Genomic DNA, 25,709 nt, shown 5'->3' with positions numbered 1-25,709 from the left:
TTTGTGAATTTTTCAAAAAGAAGAAAAGCAGAATACCAAACTGTTCGTTCTTCATGTTGGTGCTTCCAATGATACAACTATCAAATTAACAAGAAAAAACAGTGTAGCTCTATCCTAAGACCACTCTACCACACATACACAACATCACAACCAATTTCTCACGATTTCTTCCTACCACACAAATCTTATCCATTCATTTTCTACAGAATGCACTACCATAATGCAAGGGAAATCATGAATCTTATGCAATGGGAGCTGAAACTCCAAGACAATGGAAGAGGTGTTTCCCCGATGCAGCGGTGCCAAAAATGTTATGGGCTACCACACCTCCAAGAGGGAACTCAACACATTCACCTAAAGAATGAGCAATAGATCACAACTATCGTAAGGCACTTACCAATGCTTCGAACTTGAGTCCCTTGAGGCCTCCAAGCTCACTTGTTAAGCTCCAACCTCCAAGCTCCACCTCCACGTTGTCACCGTAGAGCCGCTTGCACCGTCACATAAGGCAATCACTCTCTCTCTCTCTCACTCTTCCACACACACAAGTATAGAAGAGGAACAATGCTAGAAGGCTCTCTCTCTCTCTCTCTCAATCTCTCTCAAGACACAAGGAAGAGCTCTCTATAGCACAAAGGGGATTGTGTATTTTCATTATGAGAAAATGCCTTATATACATTTGGCCCTTTTTCATACTTGGGTGCCCAAAACTTACTTACTAGGACTTGGGTGGCCAATATCTCATAATGTAAAACTTTTATAGTGCCGTTTCATGACACTTATTAATGTCCTCAATTGGAGGATCATGTTTGTTATTCCAAAATGGGATTACCACCTTTTGCTTATTTTTTAGCTTAATTTATTGTTATTGTTATTGTTATTGTTATTGTTATTGTGGTTTTTTATGTTCTTAGGGCTTGCACATAGCTTGTATTAGGCTTAGTTTGCATCCATTGCATCAAACAATACAATAGAATGCAATTTTTAGTGAATGTTAGCTCTGTTTAGTGTTAAACATAGAACTAAGATCATTAATTTTAGTTTAATTGTATGTTTGTTGTTGAAATTATTTGGATTAGAATGTTAGCGAGCATTAGGAGTAGCTTAATCTTTCAAAAAATTTCTTAAAACTCTTGAATTTTACTAATTTATTTTATTGCACTCGTTTTTACCATTAAGGGTGATTAATCTTATTCAACAGGCAAAAAAAATTAGAAAATGTGCTTATTGGGGTCTAAATTGATCATATGAGTAGTCGAAATTAGTGTTTTTGGGTATTTTGAGAGCATCTAGATGCATCAAAATGCCTAATTACATCAAATTTTTCATTAATTGGAGAAATTTGACTCTCTTTGCTTAATTTTACCTTAAAAGAGAAGACCATAATTAAGAGTCTAATTAATCTCCTATTTTAGATTAATTTATACAATTATTGATGTACAAAGATTAGCATTCCCTTTCTCTATCCAATGATGTGCTCAATTGTGTGAATTAATTAAGGATTAGTGATTAATTAGAGTCCTTGATTAGTGTAAAAGAGAAAAAGATTAGTGAAAGAATTAATCTTGAATTAATTCTTAATCACTTTTTTACATAACTCATTAAGACTAATGAGCATTCAATGAGTAGATACGCATAAGTTATCAAATTGTCCATTTTGGGGGTCATTTATGAAGGGTGTAAGGGGTGTCATTAAAAGGTTGACTTTTTTTTTAGTGGATGACCAACTCCCAGATACCAACCTATTCACAGTAGCAGCTGCAGAAGTGGGAAAAAATTGGTATTATGATATGATACAGTTTCTAGAGGATGGAACTTTCCCAAAAGGCTACATTGTTGACAGAAAGAAAAGGATTTCCTTAAGGAGTAGGAACTTCACTATGATTGTCGGGCAGCTCTACAAAAGAGACATAGACCAAATCCTATGCGGATGTGTCCCAGACCATTAGTAGCAAGCAATATTAAGAGAAGCACACTGTGGCATTATCGGAGGACACATGGGCGGAGAAATCACAGCCTGAAAATTTTTGCAAGTAAGCCTATGGTGGCCAACGGTCATGAGGGATTCCAACAACGAAGCAAAGTAATGTGATGCCTATCAGCGGATGGGTCAACCCGGTGATTTTGATAGATTTCCCATTTTTCCCATACTGCGGATGTTTCCATTCATGAAGTGGGGATTAGATTTTGTTGGACCAATCAAGCCGCCCACAAAAGGCAGCAAGTGTGAATACATCATTGTGGCAACTGAGTATTTCACCAAATGGCCGGAAGCTAAAGCTGTGAAGAGCAGTTCCGTAGAAGAGGTGATGAAGTTCCTCTTCAAGGACATTATTGCTAGGCATGGATTGCTGGTGGAAATAGTCAGTGACCGCGATACCCATTTCATGAACAAGGTGATGAAAGGGTTGATGAAAAATTACTTAATCAACCACAAGAAGTCCTCGACCCATTATCCGGAGCGCAGAGAGCTGCTGGTTAAGGCTCGAAAGCTACGGGATCCCAACCGAGCTCTAAACAAAGAAAATGTGTGCCTCAAAGACAGGTTAGCTAATAGTTCAGTAGCCCCATGGGCCAGCACAGGTAACCCCTTCTTTGAGGCCTCCCATGTCATGTTCTCAAAACTGTTGAAGGCTAACAAAGAACTACCAACATACTTTTAGAACAGATATAGAATAAAGTCTATACTGACCAGGAAACCCCTTCCTGCGGAGCATCCATATTCTCAATACTTGTTCTCTCACACTCCGAAGGGAAGGAAGATGCTACCACCAAGGATGCAACCAACGTCGATGTCTAGAGAATTGGGGCACCAGAGATCCAAATGCGAAAAAGACACAAAGCCCACTTCCAAAACATCAGTCGAGTGGAGGCCTATACCCATGGCAGAAAAGGAAATTTCAAGGCAGACCGACGGTGGTTAGAGTTTTTGACCTACAGACTCCGCAGACCGACAACAGAGGTCTTGGGTGCTCAGAAGAGCATGCAACAAGGCTGAAGAGGATGCAAAAGCATGCCACTTATTCAAATAATGTATACATTCTGGATTGTACTCCTTCAAAAATGTTCATAAGGTTTAAAGATAAATTTGTCAAGGGAACAGGTTTCGGAGTAGATGCTCCAGCATTAGGCGTGCCAGGTGTTGCACCCAATGACTCAATGGCGAGACAAAGTACACAATCAGGCCACTTCCCACGTTGTGAGCACCACCTTGGTACTGCACGTGTGAAGGTGGCGAGCAGTAACCACCAGAATAGCTGTTGCTAAGATCAAGAAGACAAATCTTAAAAAGGTGGCTGATCACTACTGCAAGGGGGTTGCAAGTTGCACACTGCTAATAGCTCATAGCTAATAGTTGACAACCAATAGAGAGAAGTAAAACATGGTCATAGTCCTAAGGAAGTAGTAGTCTCTATGTCGAGCAGTTGCTCTATAATAATTCTGTAATAATTTCGAAAGTAATCCAATAAACAAAGAGCAATGTTGCCATTCATTATGTCTCTGTGTTACTCTCTGTAATGTGTTGAATAAGAGTGTTGTGTCTCTGTTTTAATAAACGTGATGTGCACTAGAGAGAGAGTGAGACAGTTATGTAGCAGAGTGAGAGTGTGTGGAGTTCTAAAGTAGAGCAATGTTTTGAGTGTCCCCATGACCACTCTAGAGATGGTGTTCGAATCTAGGTCGTCTGGCAGGTGGCTGCTCGCCTCCCACGACATTACCTGACTTCTCTGTTACTTCATACCGTTGTCTTGCCATTACACCGAGAGGGAAATCGGCAAGAAACAACTACCCCATGCCTCCTAGAAATCCTTGCTAATGATTCTAACACAACACCACCATCCAAGATGGCGAGGTGGAGATCCGTCTCCCTGGGGAGAAGATACTTCTTACGCTTTCTATTTTCTCCTTCTTGGATGAGTAACTATTGTCAATGCAGAAGTGTGAAGGAGTCCTCAAACTAGATAACTTACTAGCTACTCCTAGCTCAAAGTCGTTTTGTCGGCTCCTAAAAGAGATGGTGCACAAAGCATGAACAAAGAGGTAATTTTTGTCCCATCTAGTCATGCAAACCTTGTTCCAATCTTTTATGGAAGAGTGTGGACCCACTCCTCAAAGTCGTTACGCTCTAGGAGAGGTTCATAGTCCTGGTCTCCATATTCACTATCCAACAACTTGTTGTAATATTTACTCATGTTGACCAAAGCAGTTCAAACACAGTTGTGTCGACTCTTGGAGAGGTTCATAGTCTTGGTTCCCATCTTCACTATCCAACATGTATACACACTTTTGGCTTAGATCAAGAATGTGTATACGTGTTCCGTAATGGTGCCCTTGCCGCACTTGCTTATAATGAAATTTGTGGATTATCTTTCTTGCATCATCATACCCTCCATTTTAGCAAGTCAAGCTTATGGGAGGCTTCTTGATGGATTTGATAGTATAAGAAAAGGATTGTTGAGGAGACTTATGAAGGGATTTAGTGATGTGGTAGGCTCTACCATTCAAAGTTGGTAATGTTGTGAATGTAAGCCTTGTAACATATAGAGTCTAGGTTGTGGCTGTAAAGTGATAATGGTGATAAGTGAGAAGTTGGTAAATAATTTTTTGGGTCGTTCATATGGAAAGATAATTAGGCATGACCAAATCCATGCTTAGGTGTTGGGATTTCAAAACTATGGACATATGTGACCAGAGAAGGAGACCCAATGAGAAAATCAATCTGGATAGAAGATACCATCGTTACAAATGTATGTCTTGCTAAAATTGTCAAGGGCTAACCAAAAATGTGCCATTGCAATTCCATATCGTGAAGCATGATTCATCTCCCACCACCACCACACACTTACACAGAAGTAACATGTGTAGTGTATCAAAAACCAAGGAATCTAGTACAAAATCTATGCAAAAACATTGCTTCTCTTCAGTAGCAACAACCGATAAAAGCCTAGTTATTAGCATGTTCATTACCACCATTGCCTTCTTCTTCCGTATTTAATTACAAAGAAGCACCATAGGTTATTGTAGGGAGTGGGAGGAATGAAGAGAAAGGAAGTTATAAAGACAAATCATAGGACCACCAACCGCCACATCACACCCATTCACATCTTTTTATTAATGATAAATAGATTTGTACAAGGTTAACAATTGCATATTATTGTGGTAAAATCATGATTGTTGAGGAACGTCCATTGAGGTGCCACATTTTGTATTCGAATTTTTTATTCGTTACTTATGCTCACATGCTTCTAGAGATTGGGCATATCATCATGGAAGACGCTTCACACTAGACTACTCATTGAAAGCCTCCTCAAGGGAAGCTCGCAATTGAGGTGTCGTACAAGGTGGAATTTCACCATCAACATAGGACAACATTTATTCATTTTCCATGCATATCAAGGTAGTTGGTTTGGTTGCATGCATGTACTTCAATAACAAGCTTCAATTTACAATTTCATTCGATCAATTTGGGATGCCCTTTGCATCTCCCACCACATGACTTATGGGTCTCATGGGTTTTGCTTCACTCATCTGAAGATCCAAATTCTCTCTCTCTCTCTCTCTCTCTCTCTCTCTCTCTCTTCACACACACACAGAACTGAAGATCTCCTCCACACAGACAGATCCATGAGATTCCTCGATGACATGACATGCCATCACCATAGCCAAATCTGCCATCAGGTGGCTTATAGAGTAATCTTTTAGTTTTCAATTTTCATGGCACTGTATATACCCATGGTATCATTGTACTATTGATGGCCTCATATGCTCTTCGGGTCTTTTGTGGACATTAATGTCTTTCTTTCACTCGCTTGCGGATGCCAAAATTAATGTGCGTGGTGCATCCATCAACTAGAAAGGATGTTAGGCTGCTTCCATTCGCGATAATCTAGAGTGCTTATTAGAAAATGAGGAGCTTGGATTGTTTGCATTACCAGACATTATCAAGCTCGGTCTGTAGTCATGAGTGTAGTGCTAACTTGGATCTTTTATAAATGCTTGCTGCAAAGTAAGAATTCGTGATGTGTCTGCATTAAGCCTGATCCATTGGGGCATTGTATGGTGTAGAGAGCTTGGAGCCTTACATAATCTAAACGAAGCATAATGAAAATGGAAAACAGATGGACATGTATCGAGAAGACACCAATGAACAATAAAAGCATGATATGTAGGGTTTCACAGCCGCCTCAAGGCCTCGTTAGGTGACAGGCATCAGGCGGATCCGAACACATCAACCTTAGGATCCAAAATGGTCATCTGCCCCTAGTGTGTATCTGGAAATGATGTCACGTGGAAAGTCCATGGGTGTCTAGCAGCAGCTAGGCATCTGGAAAAGGAACAAGAATGGTACAAAGGAGATTTTCTATTTCAAAAATAGACTACATGCAAATAGTCAAATCAAGATTTATTAAAATGGATATATATTAGTATGCGTACAAAAGAATGTCATTTAAACGGACTTCATGACCATGAAAGGGACTTCATATGTAGCATACAAGAATGGTACAAAGGAGATTTTCTATTTTAAAAATAGACTATAAGCAAATAGTAAAATCAAGATTTATTAAAATGGATATATATTAGTATGCGTACAAAAGAATGTCATTTAGACAGGACTTCATGACCATGAAAGGAACTTCATATGTAGCATGTGCAAGACACCAGGATTCTTTCTAAGATTGTAGTTTTACAAAGAACGCAGTTCCCTCGCTATCCTCTACTGTCCAGACGTGGTCTTCTCACTGAAATCCCAAAGGAAATTGGCAAGTTTTGGGTCACTTGCATACCCACTTGGCTTTGATTCATTACAATTGGAAAAGTATTTGCCACTCACACCTTTGGCAAAAGGATGGAGAGCCAAGAAACATTGTGTTGCTGCCCCCTATAAGAAAAAACGAAAAAAATTAGCATGTATAAGATCTCTCTCTCTCTCTCTCTCTCTTTCTCTCTCTCTCTCTCTCTCTCTCTCTCTCTCTCTCTCTCTCATATACCATATCTACCGCCAACTCTGTGAACTTGACCCTTGAGTCCCGCTCCATACACTCACATTTTGCACGACTCCCCTGGAAACTCCTTTTCTTTCACAAACTGCTGCACTGCCAAACCCTAACCTCTTGGGACATGTAGTGCATGTCTGACCTAGTTATGTGTACGGATGATATGGGTGGTGCCCATAGGGTCCAATGACATAACAGGATGGCCTCGGCATGCGTATGGATCATATGGGTGGTGCCCATATGGAGTTCAAGGGCATGGCAAGATAGTTTGGAGTTATGGGCAGTGCCCGTATAGATATCGGGGTCTAGTACACGGTGTACCGTGAAGGCTAGGCAATATCCATTGTGGATATCGGGTCTTGTACACACGGTGCATAGTTGACGAAAACCCATTTCCTACAAATGCCAGATGTTTCTTGAACGTTACCCAAGGAAGGGGAAAAGGAGAAGACTGCACCCGGGGGCGCCGTGGTGGTGGTGGTGGGGGGGGGGGGGGGGGTTCTCAAAAAAATCATATTTATGGTGCATCTTTTATGCCAGAAAGCCGTACAAAGCATGGAAGCTATGAAACAATCAACTTCAAGACCAAAAACATTGAATAGTTTCATACAAATGCCCTGAGCTAGAGGTCAAGGCAACCTTGGCAAGCCTGCACCCTCAAGACATGCACGAACTAACCAGTAGGCAACACGTGTTCCTCGGGAGGCTCCACTTCCAAGGTGGAGTCCCAAGAGAGAACTCTCTACAAATGAGCCACAAATCCAACTATATAGCCCTATGATTGGTTCATACTGCAATAAGAACCACGTCCGGCCAGCCTCTAATACTAGCCACATTATGTCCAAACACGGGACATAACATTCCCCCCCTACTAATGAGAGGAAGACTGGGAGACAAAATCCGTGTATTGGCATTGGAGTGAGACAACATTCTCCCAACTGTTGTCTTCATCCCTACGATCCCTCTTATCTAATCAACCACTCAAGAATAATCCTTTTTCCTAAGGGTGCGATCCCTATGATCCATAATAGCTACTACCTCATGGGGAACATACACAGATAGATCATCAAGTCTCGTGAGCTCGTAGTCAGAAACCAAGTTATCTACAGCACCTAGCACCTCTTTCAGTCTGCTAGCATGAAAGACAGGGTGGACATGTGCTTCATCCAGAAGAGAACCTATAAGCAACCTCATTAATCTTTTTTTAGATCAAATATGATCCAGCAAATCTCGGGGACAACTTATAGACTTTTCCAGTCCGCATTACCTCATAATCTTTTTGAATTCTCCAGTACACCCATTGACCTTCTTCCACTACTCTTGTTGATTGCCTTTCGTTCGTATAAATTTGTGCTTTATCCTGCACACTTTTTATGCTCTCTTGCACACTACAAAATTTCTTGTTACTTTTTCAAGAAGCCAACAGCACCAACTCGGACTTTCTCTAAGCCAATCATCCACAAGGCTCTATATCATCATAAAAATGGCTCATCTTAGTATCAAAATGCTTACCACCATTTGTAAGCGACTTCTACCAACCGAAGATACTCCTCCCAATCAAACTGCATCACACGCACCTATGCGCATGCAGCATGTCCTCCATAGTCTGATTCACACATTCTGATTGCCCATCAGACTCAAGATGGTCAGATGAACTCATACTCAGCTCACTGTCCAATTTCTTGGACACCTCACGCAAGAAATGCGCAATGAAGTCAGAGCGTCGAGCCCCCTCCGCCCACACCCACCCCGCCCCCCTTTTCGCGAACATGCGCCCCCTCTCCCCTTGTCCTCCTTCATGTTGCCCCCGCCTCTCTCCTCTTCCCCCTTCCACCTGCCATATCCCTCTCCCTCCCTTCCCTCCTCCTGCGCGCTGCCCCCATTGGGCGTTTCTTTCCACCTCCTGCCTGCCATTCTTCCAGTGCACCCCCACCTTTGCCCCCTTTTTTCCTGTCACCAGAGCGCCCCTGTTTTTCTGTTTTCTGCCCTGCTGCCCCTGCTCTTGTGCACCCTAGCCTCCATCTCGTCCCCCCTCCTCCTTCGAGTCCCTCTTGCAGTCCTTCCTCTCCGCCTTCTCCCGCCTCCTTTTCCCACGTGTAAGCTCCCTTTTTGCCTTGCATGGTAGCCAATCCGTCATCCCTGACCGAGGCCGCCATCCCTTGCCTCTCTTTTTCAAAAGCGGACCTCCAGCTTCTCGCCTCGACAGTCGCATCTTTGGAGGCCTCCACCTTGGTATGCAAGATTGTGGATAGCCGCCCAGCGTGCGGACAGCTCAGGGATCTATTACAGACAAGCCCTCTCAACGCACCTAGAAAGATCCTTGCTATTCATCCCTTGGGGTGTGGCTACTATCATGTTGAGTTCAATTCGCCTGTAGCTTTGGACACAGTCATGCAACTGAGCCCCGTCGCACTGTGTACAGCCCAAGCCTTCTTTGGGAGGTGGCAGCACGACTTCGACCCAACGTCCAACCCTTTGCGATAACACCCCCCCCCCCCCCCCCGGCCCGAGCTGCCACTTTGGTTCTTGCTCGAACGACCAAGATTGCATCCCTTCGTATCTGCATAGCCTCTCCAAAGTCAATGCCTCATGCCATATCGTTTCCTTGTCTCTTGGGGGGACCCTATTTTGGCCTCCCAGGCTAATGTTTCATCTGCCGACAGATGGGCCACGTCGCTAGAGCTTATCCTCACCCGTTAGTTTAGGAGGGTGCGTCCTGTGGTCCCCCCAAACAAACCCAACCACACCCCCCCCACCCCCCCTCCCCTTTTCCCAATTCAGATCCTCCTCAGAGGAGTTGAAGGATACTCGCCCCCGCGCAAGAGAGTGGCAGACCGCTAGCCCGAGGCGGAACCACTAGCAGAACGGCACCATCAGGCGTGCCAGGCTAGCAGGACAGAGGAGGATACAGTTGTGTCAGAGAACCGTCACGAGCATTTATCTCACCAGGCCCCCGACGATGATGGGTCCCCCCTACCCTCGAGAAACCCACCTCCGGTGTAACTATTTGGCCCTCCTAGCTTTTCACATGATGGAACCTTTTCCCAAGACACTAGACAGATAGAAGAATGCATGGGGACAAGGACTATAAGGCCTGCACATGGAAAAGTGCCAATCTTGGTCAAAAAGCAAAGAAAAGCAAAAAGTCAAATTGGGTTGACCGCAAACCAAGGGCATCACTGGCAAGAGGAGACTGAGCCGGACCAAAAAGCTAAAAGCAGCTCTAGAGACGAAAAGCAAGGCTCTAAAGCCAAAAAAGTAAAACAAAAGAACTTTGACAAAAGATGAGTAATATTTTATTATAAAAAGAAAAAAGGAAGCTAAGTGAGAAAGGCAAAGCAAAAGCATGATAAGCTTTTTGGAAAAAAGTAGGACCTCCCCCACAGGTGTAAAACTAGCATGAGCCTCTCTTGAGCATCAAGTTTGAGAGCAACCTCTTCATCATCATCAAGTGGGTGTGGCAAGGTTGAAGTGTGTGAAGATCATCATCATCATCATCAATACCAAGCTGTGGAGCGTAGAGTTTAAGTTGCCGTCTCTCTCTGCCTGTCTACACCAGTGCCCCGCCACCAACAGCTGATGCTGCCTCTTACCAGCCGCTGCCACCGCCTGGAATCTGCAGCCACCCTCCGCCACCAGGACTGCCAGGCTGCTGCCTGTACAAGTGCGCCGCTGCCAAGCGACTCTGTCCAGAGCCGACAACTGCTGCAGCCACCTACCCAGTGCCAGCTGCAGTCTTTGCCGTTAAGCACCGCCAGCTGCTGAGGTTGCACCACCTGGCTGCTGCCTCCTGAACTGCTGCTTGTGTTACCTGCAAACAGCACTGCTTTTGCAGCCGCTTGCACCTTCTGAACAGCACCGCCACGTGCTGCTGGATCACCTGTGTGCCACTTGCTGCCTGCCTGTTGTACAGACCACAGCCGCCAGTTATCACCGCCGTCTGCAACTGCACTGGCTGCCGTACAGTTGAAACATCTCCACTTGGCTGCTATCATCGGATATCTGTGCCATTCAGCTACGTGGATCAACCCTGGATAATACATCTTTGTTCAATCCTTCTTGTGGATTGCTTCTACCGCGGCTTGGGATGCAGGATTACAACTGCACACTTTACTCTCCATCATCTTCACAAAATCCCTTGTGTACTTTGTCTACAAGCATGGATCTGGACCTGGACTTGGACTTGGACTTGGGCTTGGATTTAGACTTGGACTTGTTCGACTTGGACTTAGATTTGGATATTGGAACTGGTATTAGCCCAGTGAGAGATTATTGTGGGCCATCCCGTGGTGTGCTCAGCATCAGATATCTCGTGCCTCGACATCAACTCCGACTTAGGGTTTCTACATCGGCATATTTGTTTGATTTTGTATTCGTTGGTTGTATTGATCCTAGCTTGCGAGCCCGTGGATTGTTCCTGAATAAATTCCTAAAAGGAAGCGGGTCCTGTTCCCTGCTCAGTGTTTGTGTATTGTGCAAAGTTCCCTGAACCCTTCTCTCCCTCCCTCCCTCCCTATCGTATCCTCCTATATTTCTATCTCTTGGATACGTGGTGGAATCTTTCAAGGCACGCTCCGCTGGGCTTACATATGCCCCCCCCCTCCTTATCTGGAGATCGTTGCCTTGTCGAGACCCCTCTCCACGCATTCAGATTCCCACGAGGATCTCTGACCCTTTTGCAGATACCTGCATTGCGACATGTGGAGTCCAAAGTATGCATATTTCAAGGCTCGGACAGAGTGGCTCCACATGGAGGGCAAGATTCGTGCCTATCTAGCATGGCTTCGCCCGAGGACCGACAGTAACTACTCGTTGAAACCCAAACCCAAGACTCTTCGAGTGGAGGGCAATTTCAACACTCCTGCCTCCCACAGATCTTAGTTATGCATATTGTCATATCAGCATATTTGTTTGCTTTTGTGTTCATTGTCGTATTGATCCTGGCCAACATGCTCGTGGATTGTTCCTGAATAAATTCCTAAAAGGGGGTGGGGCCTGTTTCTCACTCTTTTTCTCCCCCTCTCTCTCTCTCTATCTTTATCTCTTGGATACGTGGTTGAGTCTGTCACGGCACGCCCCGCTCGGTTTACAGAAAGAGAAGCACGAGGTCTCACATGAGGCGAACTTTATTGCTGATGATTGGGCTTTCTAAGAAGCCTAATGATCATGATCCTCATCTTTGACTACCTCATAGCGTAGACCCTCATATATACCTTTCTTTATACTAGGAGGAAACAGAGTACTTTCAAACCCGTAGCATGGTACCTGGGTAACTGATCACTAGATAACGAGAAACTTGTTGAGGGTGGATTTGTTGGGACATAGTGTTCACCAAGCTTCCCTAGTCACCCATGCATGTAAGGGTCATATGGTCTAAGGTTATTTTATCTTTGTAATTATCTAGCAGTAGATGCCTTCATTGTTACTGGGGAATCTCCACTTTTGCAAGTGGCCAAAAAGATGCCAATCAGTCCACCATGTATCAAGCAATGCTAGAATCATGGGGAGAGAATAGTGGAACTAGGCTAGATTCAAGGAGAGAATCGTGGAGAGAAAAGTGGATCTGATTAGCTTAATGTAATCACATTTGTACTTGCCTATATAAAAGGCTCACTAAAGCAAGATCAATATACTCTTCTCCTCATATTTATGAGGTGATTATCTTGTCATTATGCTAATCATTACCATGCATTTCAGGCTATGAGTGGGCATCAGCCTACCAAGAGGAGACACGCACACGTGGTGGGGTACACAGGTCTACAGGAGTGGTGGTTAATACGCAGTACTATTCAAGGCACATCTACAGCCCATGATCACCATAGTCTGCACAGGGACACAGAGGTACGCTTTATGTGGGTGACGTTACAGGTCACATTGGAGAGATGTATCCACATTGCAGTATGTTACTTCCCAAATAGGAAGTCCTCATATGCTATTCTAGAGGAGGGAGAGCAGTTTTAGCCCCCCTCCATGTAGACATCATTGAGTTCTCACGCTTGGGCCGAGTTCTCCTTTTAGGGGACTTCAACGCCAAGACTCGGAGCGAGCAAGCATCTGTATATGACCAAGAGGAGCCGACTCTACAAGAGATTGACATTCAGTGGGTATCACAGGACAGAGGGGACATTACAACATCACGGAGAGAGTTCCTCATGCTGGGAACCACACATGGCTTAGCCATCTTCAATGAGATGTCCCGTTGGCCTTCTTCCGGAGCTCTCACGTGCTTCCCACATGGCGGATGCTTGAGTACAGTGGATTCCGATGGGATCTTTGGCTTTACCCACATCCATACATGCCTTCAACATTCCCACCCGCCCCCTTGGAGCCGACCATGCATCTCTCTCCTTCAGCCTCACCTTTTCTCAACCATCCTCACCACAACCACCCATCTCCCACTACACCAAGATTCACTTCCATCGTGATGGGGACTCCACTTACTCTGACCATCTCTACCAACATCTAACATATGTAGACCCCAATCTCCCACTAGAAGACCTCACCTCTCAACTCACCACAATCTTACACACCTCTGCCATAGCCGCATTTCCATCCACCAGCCGATCCACCGCCAAACCCCTACTGGCACCATGCCCCAAAATGATTGGTATGACAAGGAATGCCGCACAACACGTGTGAGTCTCCTACACGAGGTTGCAAATCCGAGAGCGAGATGTAAGAAACGAGCGCATGTTAAGGGCCAATACAAGGACTTATACAAATCTCTCAAAGGTGTGAACTATAACAAGGGGTGGAAGAAAAGCCAAGAGATGCCCACCCACACCCATCACATCTCCATCCATATGGCACACATATGCACGATCCCTATACGAAGTACTAGATCAGCCCCCCATCCCACCACCATCACATCCACCTTTTCACACCCGCCATGGTAGCCTGAGCCATCCGAAGACTCAAAAAAGGTAGATCACCCATAGTCACAAGGGAACGGGAACGTTTTGGGGAACGGATGACTGTTTGGAACGGGAACGAAAAGCTTGAATAAAAGGGAACGGAATCGGGAATGCCACATCATTGCATAAATGTGTTTATAAATTTACTTTATATATCTGTAAATGCTTTGGAAAGAGGCATAGTAAAGAAAGAACCTCAAACCATCTCAGTAGTGGCCATGATAATGCATAGATGTGTTCTACATGATACATAGTTCACTTATATTTCTTACATGGTCTGCGGTGCCATTTTGGAACGGGAACGGGAACGGCTATCTCTATGGAACGCGTTCCCCCGTTCCAAGAGCTTGGAACGACGTTCCCTTGTGACTATGAGATCACCTGACCACGAGGGCCTCTTGGTAAAGCACCTCTCTCATGCAGGGGAGACTCTGGCACCCCTCTTCGCCCATATGTTCAACCAGACTCTTTTGGAAGGCTTCCCACCCACCTGGACAACCCATATTATCACACCCATCCATAAAGTCGGAGATCCTATGGATCCCAACAATTACATGACTATTATGATTGGCCACACACTGGCCAAACTTTCTGGGTTAGTACTTGAGATGGAGCTCAGCACACTAGCAAAGAAACATGGGCATAGAGTATCAAGGCAAGCAAGCTTCCTGAGGTCATTCTCCACTTTGGATCACGTCTTCACCCTCCGAGCCATCATAGAAGAGGCCAGAGCATGACACCAATGGTTTAATGTTGCTTTGTGGATTTCCGCAAAGCATTTGATATGGTGCCTCAAGCCAAACTATTGCAGAGACTCCAGGATTTGGGGATACCATCAAACATAATCTGGGAGGATCATTGCATTATATGAGTCGGTCATAGGGCGGGTGAGATGCCCAAAACGATTATTAGAGGAGATCTCCAATACCATCAAAGTGAAGCAAGGATGCCGAGTGTCTCCCAATCTCTTTGGCCTCTACATCGACGAGATTTCGACCTTATTGACAAAGAAGGGGGGAGGAGGCATATCACTAGCAGGCATCCTTGTTTCCATACTACTTTATGGTGATGACATTGTGCTTATTGTAGATTCTCCAGAGACTCTCCAAAGGTATCTTAACACATTACAGGACTTTTGTGCACAACGGGATCTGACAATAAACCTTGGAAAAACCAAGGTTATGGTCTTCGACACATCTTCTCTTTTCACATCTCGATTGAGTTTCACCTACATGGGCAGCCCAATGGAGATTGCACACTCATATGTGTACTTGGGAGTCACTTTTACTAGACCGGTCTTCTCGATGAGCCATGCTACAGAGACTAGACTAATGCGAGGGTATGCTTCTCTCGCTCTCATGGAGAGAGAGTGCTTTCAGGCCCATTTCCAAGAGCCAAGAACCAAGATTTGGCTATTTGACACCTTGATCACTCCGGCATTAATGTATGGAGCACCCTTTTGGGCACTTGATCTTGCAGCGGCCAAATGACTGAAGATAGAGAGGCCTTAGGTCATGGTGCTCACCCGTATGATACGTAGCAAACCATCGGTCCCACATGATATTATCCTGGTAGAGTTTACTATAGCACCAATGGTAGTAGAGGCACTCTTCAAGACAGTCACATACATTCCCAAGATCCGTGCCATGGCTCCCTCAAGACTCCCGAGGCTCGCCCTACAATCCTCCCAATAGCTGGCAGCAACTGGGCACATAGCAAAGTATGCACCTGGATCCTGGTTCACGAGGCAAGGACTCAGGATGGATCGCCTCCTCCACTCCATAATGACTCGGACTTCCCATTCATCACGATCTCTCAGGATGACAGAAACCAAGTAATCAGATATGATTTATTGGAACTATACATACAAGATACCTAGATCACAACACATGAGGAATGGTTTCATACTAAGGGACAGATATCTTTACATATACATGTCACATGCCATGCGGATTGCAATGGACCAGTTGCGGGTGGCATCGTACCACCTGAGCATAGAGACAGTGTAAAACATTGTTTTTCCTTGTTTTTAGTCTAGAGAGAGGTAACACAGTTTTGAGATATTTTTGGATATAAAGTTATCCCTTAAATTTAAGATGAATTCCCCTGAAACAGAAGTTTAAAAAGAGTTTTCTAATATGCATTAGAAATTAATTGAATATGTGCATTAGACACCTTAGCTTAAGCGTACCCATTTTCAGAAAATTATGGATTAAGATCCAAAGAGTGTTCTACAGAGCCAATGAGGTTAATCCAAGTGTTTGAATAAGAAAAATGCAGAATAAAAAAAAAAATCCACCAAAAATGAGTAAATTCTCACATAAGATAAAGAGTTGACTAGTATTGGAATTTATTAGTAAAAAAATAAAATTTTAACATCTCAAGAGGGTGACTAAAGCTCATAAAGGAGGCGCCTAGAATCTCATCATTTCTTCCTATTTTTTAATCAAAAAATAAGATATTTTATCTCTCCTCTTTTAAACTACATCAGAAAAGTGGACCTAACTGGTTTGAAACTTGTCCAAATTGGATCAAACAGAAGCTGGAAGTCTCTAGATCCTAGTTAGACTTGATTGGTAGCCTCTCTCTCCTATAAATAGAACCCTATTCCTTTGTATTTTTATTTTAGTGTATTTACATGTTAGTGTAATTTTCAATTTAGTGTAATTCCATTATCCCTCTACCTTACCTCTCCATTGTGAAGCTTTGGAGCTTCACTAATCCTCTTCTTCTCTTGAAAATTGCCCTCTTCTTCTTGGTGGCCAAGCTTCTTCTTTGAGAGCTACACATCTCCCTAAAGAATCAAGCCAAAAACCAAGGGTAAGCCTAAAACAATGATGTTTTACTCTCTTCTTGAATGGTAATCTTCTTCCCAACCTCTCTACATGCTTGGGAACCATTCTAATCCATGGTTTCTTCTTAAGACCATACCCCTTATTGATTTATGCTGTTTTGATGAATTAATGTTAATCTCTTATGCTTAAATGTATTGTTTTTTATTTGTAATCTCTCTTTTTGTAAGAATGCTCACCTTTATGGTTAAATCCTTCTTGGAAGGATAGATCTTAGTTCTAATCTCATTTTCTTACCCAAAACTCTAGGCCTAACAAGCTAGAGATGGAGATTAAACATTTTTATGATTTTTAATTTACTTAAAAATGAGGTTAAGCTTGTTTTTATGTTAAGAAAATTCATATTTATTCATTTTAAGATGAAAGAGAGCTTACGCTAACATTTTTATAATTATTTTCATAAGAAATTTATATTTGGATATTTTTTTTAAAACAAGATGCTTAGATGTAATCATGCTTATATTTGTGCTTAGGTTTATGCATAACGAATTTTTATATTAAAAGAGGATGTCCCACCATATTTTTATGTAACTATGTTTATGCATAAATTCAATATTGCAAAAAGAAGAATTTTCACGATATTCTATGTATAAACATTTTATATGCAAAAAGAAAGATTTTTTGTTATATTTTTTAATATACATTCATAGTATGTGCATGCCTAAAAATCTAGATGTCAAAAAGAGAAATTTAATTTTTGATATATTTTAAATAAGTATATTTATGGTATGTATATACATGAATATTTTTATTTATCAAAAGAGGAATTTTTATCGTATCTTTAAATAGGAATATGCATAATTAATTTTGGCATCAAAAAGAGAATGTTTCATCATATTTCTATGAAGATAATTATGGCATGTTGATGCCTAGATTCAAAGGGAGAAAAAACTATTTAAGAATATTTTTGTGTGAATATTTTAATAAAATGATGTACGCATATTTATTAAAGGATCATTTAGAAAAAGAAGTATCCTTGTTAAATTCCATTATTCACAATAGAATTATTTATAGTTCTATTATGTCCAAGGAAGAATGAATTTTCATATTTTTGAATATTTACCCTTACGATTAGAAATCACAGTTATTTTATGAGATAAATGGAGAAAAATCTTTCGGAAATAAATCTAGGAATAAATTCAAGTAATTCTGTGCTAGACCATGACCGCGTGAGAAAGGTAGGTCAGTAAGATGCCTACCTATCTTTTGAATCGTAAATTAAGTCAATGAATTGTGACCATTCCCATTTCTTCAGTACGAAGAATGGATAACTGTCTGATTTAGAGAATTTTTCCTAAGACCTGAAATCGTCTAGAAATTCGTTTTAAATTGTAATTCATGGGTGGATCACCCGAGGTACGAGATTTGTGATTTTCATTGAGGAAGTCTGGGTTTTGAAAAAAGGGTCCTATGAAATCAACACTAGAGATGTTTTCTCGTGAAATGGCTTTTCGTGAGAGGAAATCAAACTCAATAGGAAAATGTTACTTACATAGAAATCCTGATTTTATAAAGGACTATCTTATGCCAGAATGCTAGAGGAAGCATTTCGCTTATTGTTTAAAGGAGAGTTTACGTCGCAACAGCTGGCGGGGAGTCATCAAAGGACGTCTCTCGCAGCAAAGCCGGCCAAGGTCTTAACCAACCTCGGTACGGTTAAAAAGGGTGCGCTTCGGTACGATGAGCGAGGACCGACGAAACGGTCCTTGAGTGAAGTGCTAGGACACCTAAGGAGGATCCTAGAGGGTTCTGACCAGGCGATGCACGGGCTCGCGGCTGCTAGGACACCCATGCGTATGTCGAGAGAGATCTTCATGGATTGGCGAGAAATTATGTAAGTGAACTGGAAACTATGAAATTGGATTTCGTTGGTTGACTAACTAGTCTTCAACAGAGAATCCGGATGACAATTGATTGCAAAACAATGGAACTCTAATACTGAGGATTATGATGAAAACACTGTGGTTTAATTACAGTTCTGTCTTGAAAATAGTTGAATATGAGAAAAAGGTAAATTTCATATTGGGTGCTTAAGTGGTGTGTCTAATTGATATTTTGCACGAGTGCCAGCTAGGGGGTCTGGTAACTCTTTTCCTTGGTACCCAGGACAAAACACAACCAAATTTTTACTAAGAGAGAACCCACCAATACAGTGGTTGGGCGGTTGGCTAACCCATGGACCGGTTGGAGTTAGGCTGGATCGATGGATTCCTACAATAAATTTCAATTCTGTTCAAGTTACGATAGTTGAAGTAAGTCACAGGATAATCCTTGTTCTATGGCAAAGAATCAACGGCTGTGCCTCTTTCGATGGGGAAAAAAGCGTTGGTCTCTATGAACCAAGTGCAAGTTCCTTCTTTGATTCGGCCATGTGACCCACGGGTTCGGTGGGAATACAAAGGATAGTTAAGACCCTTGACTACGTTAGAAGATTTTCTGGAGAAATCGCCTGTGCTTTCTGAGCTAGGAAAGTTTTTCCCACTCGATTTCGGAAGAACTGTCGGACTAGTCCCTTGCCCGGACATCCATGGGCAAGGCCCTGAGTGGGAAGCTCTGCCCTGCGCGAGAGGTTACTACTTCCGTTGGCTAGCACTCTTGAGTTCGATGCGTAGAGAGGGCAGAGTCTCACAGACAGGGAGAGACATGCAGATACCTCGTGAGAAGAGGATATGCACTGTGTGCCAACGGGAGGTCGAGTGAGAGGAGCACTTCATATGCACATGCACTCTATATTATGAGGTTCGAGGAAGGTTCCACTCTCTCTTTAGAGAAGGGTTTGGACCCTTATTGCCCACATCAGCGGCGCCTAGGCCTCATCCTACTAGAGCTTCATCGCCCCATAGACTCATTGATTAGGGAGTCGAAACCCCATGGGAGACATCCAACCCGCCCCATGCGACCATCACTCAGTTCTTCTGAACACGAGAAGATGTTACACCAGCCATGGATAATCGAGCCACACATTCTCCAGTGCCCGACCCCCCGCCAGACCCCACTTTGGTGTGACTCTAGACCAAGCCACGCCACTACAACCAGCCCAACGTCCCAGACTCCTTGGACCTCACCAGCAACACAAACATCAACCCTAGCTTCATGAGATCTTGGAGAGCCACAGAGCCACCTTCCCACGCCCGGTGGATCTGCAGAGCCTTCTACAAGCTACACCATGCTCGATATCCTTGATGGCCCCCTCCTCCTACCGGGGGGTTAGCTCCATAGGTTGTATGATGATGATGGTCCCACTTATGGCTCGGATTTGACATTCCCAACTCATAGCTCTCGTCTTTGTTTTCTTTTGTACCATGATGAGATTACATGGACACTATTGTATCACTTTTGGTCTCATAGACCCACTGGGACTTTTGAAGACAGTTAATATAACTTTCTCTTTCTTTTTTTCTTTCTCTCTGTACGGGACCTGCACCAACAAACTGCGTCTATGTTTTGATCCCAACAAAATCCCTACTATGTGCCGACTTAGCATGTGACCTGATCATCTAATGCTATGATTGCCTATTTCCACCACCTCTAGCTGCCTTAGCCTGCTAATCAGCCTAACTTTAAGGATTGCATTAAAAGCTTTGCAAAAATCCACACAGCGGTATTAAAGGTTTCTCCCTCCCTGTTTGGTCTCCTTAGTAAGCATCCTGCATGTGAAATATGATTATGTTTGGTCTCCTTTGAGATAAAAATACAATATTACAATGTTTAAGGTGATTTACATGATCGAGGCTTCTAAAATTCATTAACAAACGAATAAACCGTTGTCTGTTGAGCATGGGATTGACTAGCAGGGTTTTTAGAATAATGACTTCATCCCTACTAAAGTAGGATCAATAAACATAATTTAACCAAATTTTAGCGTTTTCTACACCAATTTCAAATAGAATACACTTGGACATGGCGGAAGGAGGAAACAAACCTGCGAGATAGACTTCCAAAAATAGCTGGTGAAAGGATGTACCATAGCTGCAAGACCTTACAACATTCAGCAGAAGGTCTAGCAAACAACAGAGTATAACCAATGCCTATCACTTGGTTACATTAGAACATACTATAAGAAACAAAATAAACGAACTTTATCATAATGCTCTGGCTATACAGTAATTTATGATCAATGCTGCAGCATCAGATGGTGCATGTCTTGTTGTGAGGACCCTGCTATGAAGATAAGTTCTTTTGGGCAGACCAAAACCGATTCCCAATTTCTACATTGGATGGGGTCCTAACACAAAATCCATGGCACTAAAAGGATGTTCAGCAGGTGGCTGGACCCATGGCTGACAAGACACAACCTGCAAACTGCTGGCCAACCTGCCTGACCACCCGGTCTGTCCAAACGGATCCTGTGCTGTCCTAACAGCAGGCTGCAGGCTTTAGTTGAGTGGTGAGCTATGGTCTCATATGTTCAAGATTCTTTGATTAGAGAGCAGTCGTGCAGCCAGGGAGTTGAGCAACCCGTATCCAATTCTTGCATGGGATGTCTCAGTTTCGTCCTGCCAATCATACGCCCCTTCACATATGGAGTAGCAATGGGCACCCATGTGACCTAGCACAATGCAAAGCAAAACATGCACAAGAAGTTGTGCACGTATATGGCAGGCTCAATTACAAGACTAGTATTGAGACTCTACATGTGGCAACTACCAGCTGATTGTAGCACAATGCAAAGCAAAACATGAACATACATGGCAGGCTCAAATAATAAAGGACAAGTGGCTAGTCCGAGCCAGAGTGGCGGATAACCACGGAATACCAGGCTAGTAAATTACCATGGGCTAGTTAAAATTGCCATCAGGCCTCATTTGCATGCTGGCTCAAAATAAGATAACCTTCACTTTGCATGATGATCAGATCGCCAGTTATAAATAGTGATGGTCAGTCTAACTTATTCCGGTTAAATCCCTTCATAAGTAAACCATCATCATATTTGGAACTTCCCTTTTGCAAGAAAAGTGAACCATCATATTTGGAGTTGCATTCCCCTAGAATATTGCATTAATCATTGCGTAAACAATGGTGCAGCTAGTAGTTTGATGTGTAAAACCAACAAAATTGGCTTTTTGGGATGCAAAAACAATGAATATACTGAAAATACAGCCCTCTCTCTATATATATATTCTCTGTCTATGCTGAATGATCTTGCATCGGGTGTTCCTATGGAGTACTTAGCGCTGAAAGAAGACCCTAGAGCTTCCACAGGTGACATTGGTATCAGAGCATCAGGCTCGGCTATGCTAAGTGCTGTTGGTGTCCCAAAGGAAGTGCACAGGTCCAAGGAGAGAAACACAACATGTATCCACTGTCAAGACCCCCAGAAGCTGGTTGGTGTCAAGCAAACCCAAGGGGAGGGTTTCATGAGAGTTGGTGGCCAGTTGGGGCTGCCCCATAAGATATTATGTAGCACTCCAACATATGAAGTTCATCCAAAGGGTGGAGCCAAGGTTGCCAGGATTAGTTTTCAAGAATGATTTATGTTTGTGTTGAGGGACCGGGCAAGAAGGCAAGGGGACAAAGTGGAACAGATGCACGGATCTCTACATCAGATTTGGAGTGGATTCAGAGACCTAAGGCAAGGTTTTCAATGAAAAGGTTGCCACGAAGGGAAGGTTGACGGTATGGGAGACCATATGTGGAGATAGGGGATGATGACAATCATCCAGGGTCAGAAATCGGAATCCCATCATCAAGTTTAGCAGACGGGGATGTCATGTGCATGCACATGGACATGCTAATCCCAAGCTAAATCCCTGATTTGCAGCAAATAAGCATTAGGGTTAGGGCAAGTGTGGACACAGAAGGATTCGGCCAGATTTACCTCAGGTCAGGGTTAGGGCATTTGCCAAGTGTGGACACAGATGGTGTCGGCCAGGTTTACCTCAGGTCAATGGTGGATTAAATGAGTTTTATGTCCACTGAAGCTGGCCGACAACATTCTGCCAGTTGGACTGGCAGCAAAAGGGCCTATTAAAGGCATTACCTTGTTCATTGTAGATTCATCTCACTCCTTTATGGAGAGTTAGACTAGGGTTTTGTTTACCTTTTGGGAAGGCCTAAGGCCTCAGTCATTGTACCTTTTCTGTAGTTTATGAATATACTGAAAATACAGCCTTCTCTGTCTCTATATTCTCTGTCTATGCTGAATGATCTTGCATCAAGTGTTCTTATGCAGTGCTTAGGCCTGAAACAAAACCCCTAGAGCTTCCGCATGTGACATTGACGTTCATATCAATGGCTTATGCAAGCATGAATGATGGACGCTTGAGTAGGGGTGTGCACTTTCAGTTGTATGGAACAAGAACGGGAACAGGACTGACGTGAAACTAGGAAACAAAAATGGCCTAAATCGGCAAGTCTACAACAGGTAAAATTGTACAAGTAAATAAAAATGATAAAAACAATTGAGAGAAATAGAGGGAAACATGGGGTGGATCATACTTTGAGAGATGGCGAAAATATTGGGAAAATCAAAACTTTGAAGAAAAACGTTGTAAGATAAATCTTGAAAGGTAAAAAGAAAATGGGAAATGAAAATAGAAATAGCAACTTGAGAGAAATGGTGTTTCTGCATTTTCCCTTGGAAAATGGTTGTTTTCTATTACTATGGCATTGTTGTGAGCTGTAGTTGTTGGAAAAGATGGAATGATTGCATAAGGTAACTCCTTAATTTAGCGGTTTTTGGTAAAACAGAAGGGTTAAGCGTTTTGCCTTAGCGGGGCCCGAAACCCACCTTCCATGAGATCCCAGTTAAAAACGAAGAGTGAAACTGGGAGGTCAACCTCGTTGGGGCACGTGCCCCGTGAGGCAAGGCCCGTAGAGCCTCACTCAACTCGTCAAGCAAGAAAGGAGAGCACAAGAAACACTGTAAACCTGGGGGGACTACCTCTCTCGTCTGTGCTATCAAACTCTCTCTTGCTAGCTTAATTTGGAAGGTGAGGAGACCAACCAAGAGAAGTCCTCTGTAGAAATCTCTAGCAATGGCACAAACCTGCGGTGGGTCTGACTCGATGGTTGCAGTTGTACTCCTCAACCTGTGGACCTCATCTTTGCGATGGTGAACTACCTCACTGTAACAAAAAACTATGTAAGCTTGGGGGGACTACCTCTCGCGTCTTTGTTGCCAAACTCTCTCTGGCTGCCTCACTACGGGGGCGAGGGGACCGGCCGAGAGAAGTCCTCTGTAGAAATCTGTGCAATGGCACGATCCTTGGGTGGATATGACTCGATGGTAGCATATGTACTCGCCAACTTGCAGACCCCATACCTACAATGGTGGCTGATAGCTCAAAAAAAATGCCAAGTGACCTTGTCTCTTGCCTGGGACCAAAAAGATGCTTGGGCATGATACCGGAGCTCAACCCTCCTCTCCTCAATCGAGCGGATCTCTGAGCACATAGTCTCCATCTGGGATTCAAGCCAGGGGCTATCTCGGGTCTGCTCCTAGAGGCCCTCCAGGGAAGCAAGGCTCTACTCTTGCTCCTGGAACAAGATGAGGCATGTTATGTACCTAATGCTAACCACTTGGTTAGTTGACCTAATCTTCGGTTAGGGGACCCAGAGGATTAAGTATTAGACATCATCCCCTTCTTGCTTGCTTCCTGTTTGGTGTCCTATTTTAGCCTCTAGGGCTGACCATGTTAGCTAGAGGGGTTGGTCACCCCTCACATATGTTTTCCCATATTATTCCCCATTTTATGGTGCCTTGGATATTTATCCTAGTCGTGGACATTTACCCAGTCGTCTGGATGCTAGTGGGCTGCCCTCATATGGGCATATATATAGCTGGCTTGCCTCCCTCATTCTTTACTGCTTGCTTAGCATTGTTTTGCTACAGTCCCTCGCATACGAGGTTTTCTCCCCTCTTGCTTGGGACATGTATTCCTATGGATGATGATATTGCGAGCATGTTCTCACCTGTGTTTCCTCTCTCTCTCTCTCTCTCTCTCTCTCTCTCTCTCTCTCTCTCATGTGTTCCACTTTCCCTTCTTCCGCTTTACATTCTATCATGGTATCAGAGCGCCGGTGATCTTCAGTGTTCCTCTCCCACCTGCGTTTTTGCATTTTCAGCAAGGTGGACAGATCTTGCGTTTTTTTCTCAGAGTTGCTGCTTGTCGCCTGCCTCTTCCAGGCGTCTTCTCTATTGCAGCTATTGGTCATCCTTTACAGGTTTTGATCCCTGAGATTCACTTGTCGGCTGCTCTGTTTTCAGGGCAGCAGCACCTTGGAGTGCTTCGTTTTTCTACAGGTGTTGTCTACAGCAGTTTTGCAGCAAGTCTTCAGTCTTCAGAAGCATCTATCCCCCCTTGTAGTGCTGACCACTATTCTGTGCAGGACAGCAGCAGCCTACATGCTGCGTTTTTTCTCCTACAGTATTTCTGATGCCGATTTGCTGATTTGAGGCTTGGGTGCACCTATTTCTTCTGCGTTTCCAGAGTTTGCCCTTTCTACTGCCCCGAATACCTCTGCGTTTTCAGATTTGCAGCCATGGTTGCTGCGTTTTTCTCAATTGATCTTGCTAGTAACTCTACCTTCACCTGGGCTTCATTTGTTGGACCCGAAGGTACCTTCTCTTCAGCGTTTTTCCTCATAGGAGGTGTGGACACTGGTTGACCTGAATTTTCAGGTTTGTAGCCCTTGTTTGGCTGCGTTTTCTTCTCCAATGGACACAGATCACTTGCAGAGGGGGTTTCTTGTGCGGATTGTGGCTTTGGAGGTAGTTTGGTACTCGAGGAGGATACTGAATTTCTGATTTCAATCAGCGTTTGCTGATTTTGGAGCATCGATACCTGCGTTTTGTTCCTGGCCCACACTGTTTCCCGGTTTCTTCATGTTCCTTGCTTTATGTTGGCGGTGGAGTGCTGTTTTTTGCTGGACAGCAATGTTTTGGCTGCGTTTTACTTCCCAAAGGAGTTTTCTACACTCAGAGGGGGCCCTTCTCCAGCTACTTC

General features: G+C 43.6%; 1 protein-coding gene across 5 annotated transcripts in view; it reads right to left on the bottom strand.

Annotated features, from left to right (window-relative positions):
- Nucleotides 1–6,542: 6,542 nt before the first annotated feature.
- Nucleotides 6,543–25,709, bottom strand: part of LOC147608109 (short-chain dehydrogenase TIC 32, chloroplastic-like) — a 39,008-nt gene continuing 19,841 nt past the window's right edge. For 4 of the 5 annotated variants that reach the window (XM_086789748.1, XM_086789747.1, XM_086789750.1 and 1 more), the window contains exons 7-8: nt 20,684–20,730; nt 6,543–6,880 (exon numbers count right to left, since the gene is read on the bottom strand). In XM_086789748.1, coding sequence (XP_086645874.1) covers nt 6,716–6,880; nt 20,684–20,730 — 212 coding nt within the window. In that variant the 3' untranslated portion in view covers nt 6,543–6,715. The remainder of the gene's footprint in view (nt 6,881–20,683; nt 20,731–25,709) is intronic. The other variant, XM_086789751.1, reaches the window with a different exon arrangement.

The sequence above is a fragment of the Cibotium barometz genome, chromosome 54, assembly GCF_041138505.1.
Source record: "Cibotium barometz isolate CiBa-2024 chromosome 54, ASM4113850v1, whole genome shotgun sequence".
NCBI classification, from domain to species: Eukaryota; Viridiplantae; Streptophyta; class Polypodiopsida; order Cyatheales; family Cibotiaceae; genus Cibotium; species Cibotium barometz.
The sequence above is the reverse complement of the archived record's forward strand: the minus strand, read 5'-3'. Positions and strand labels throughout refer to the sequence as shown.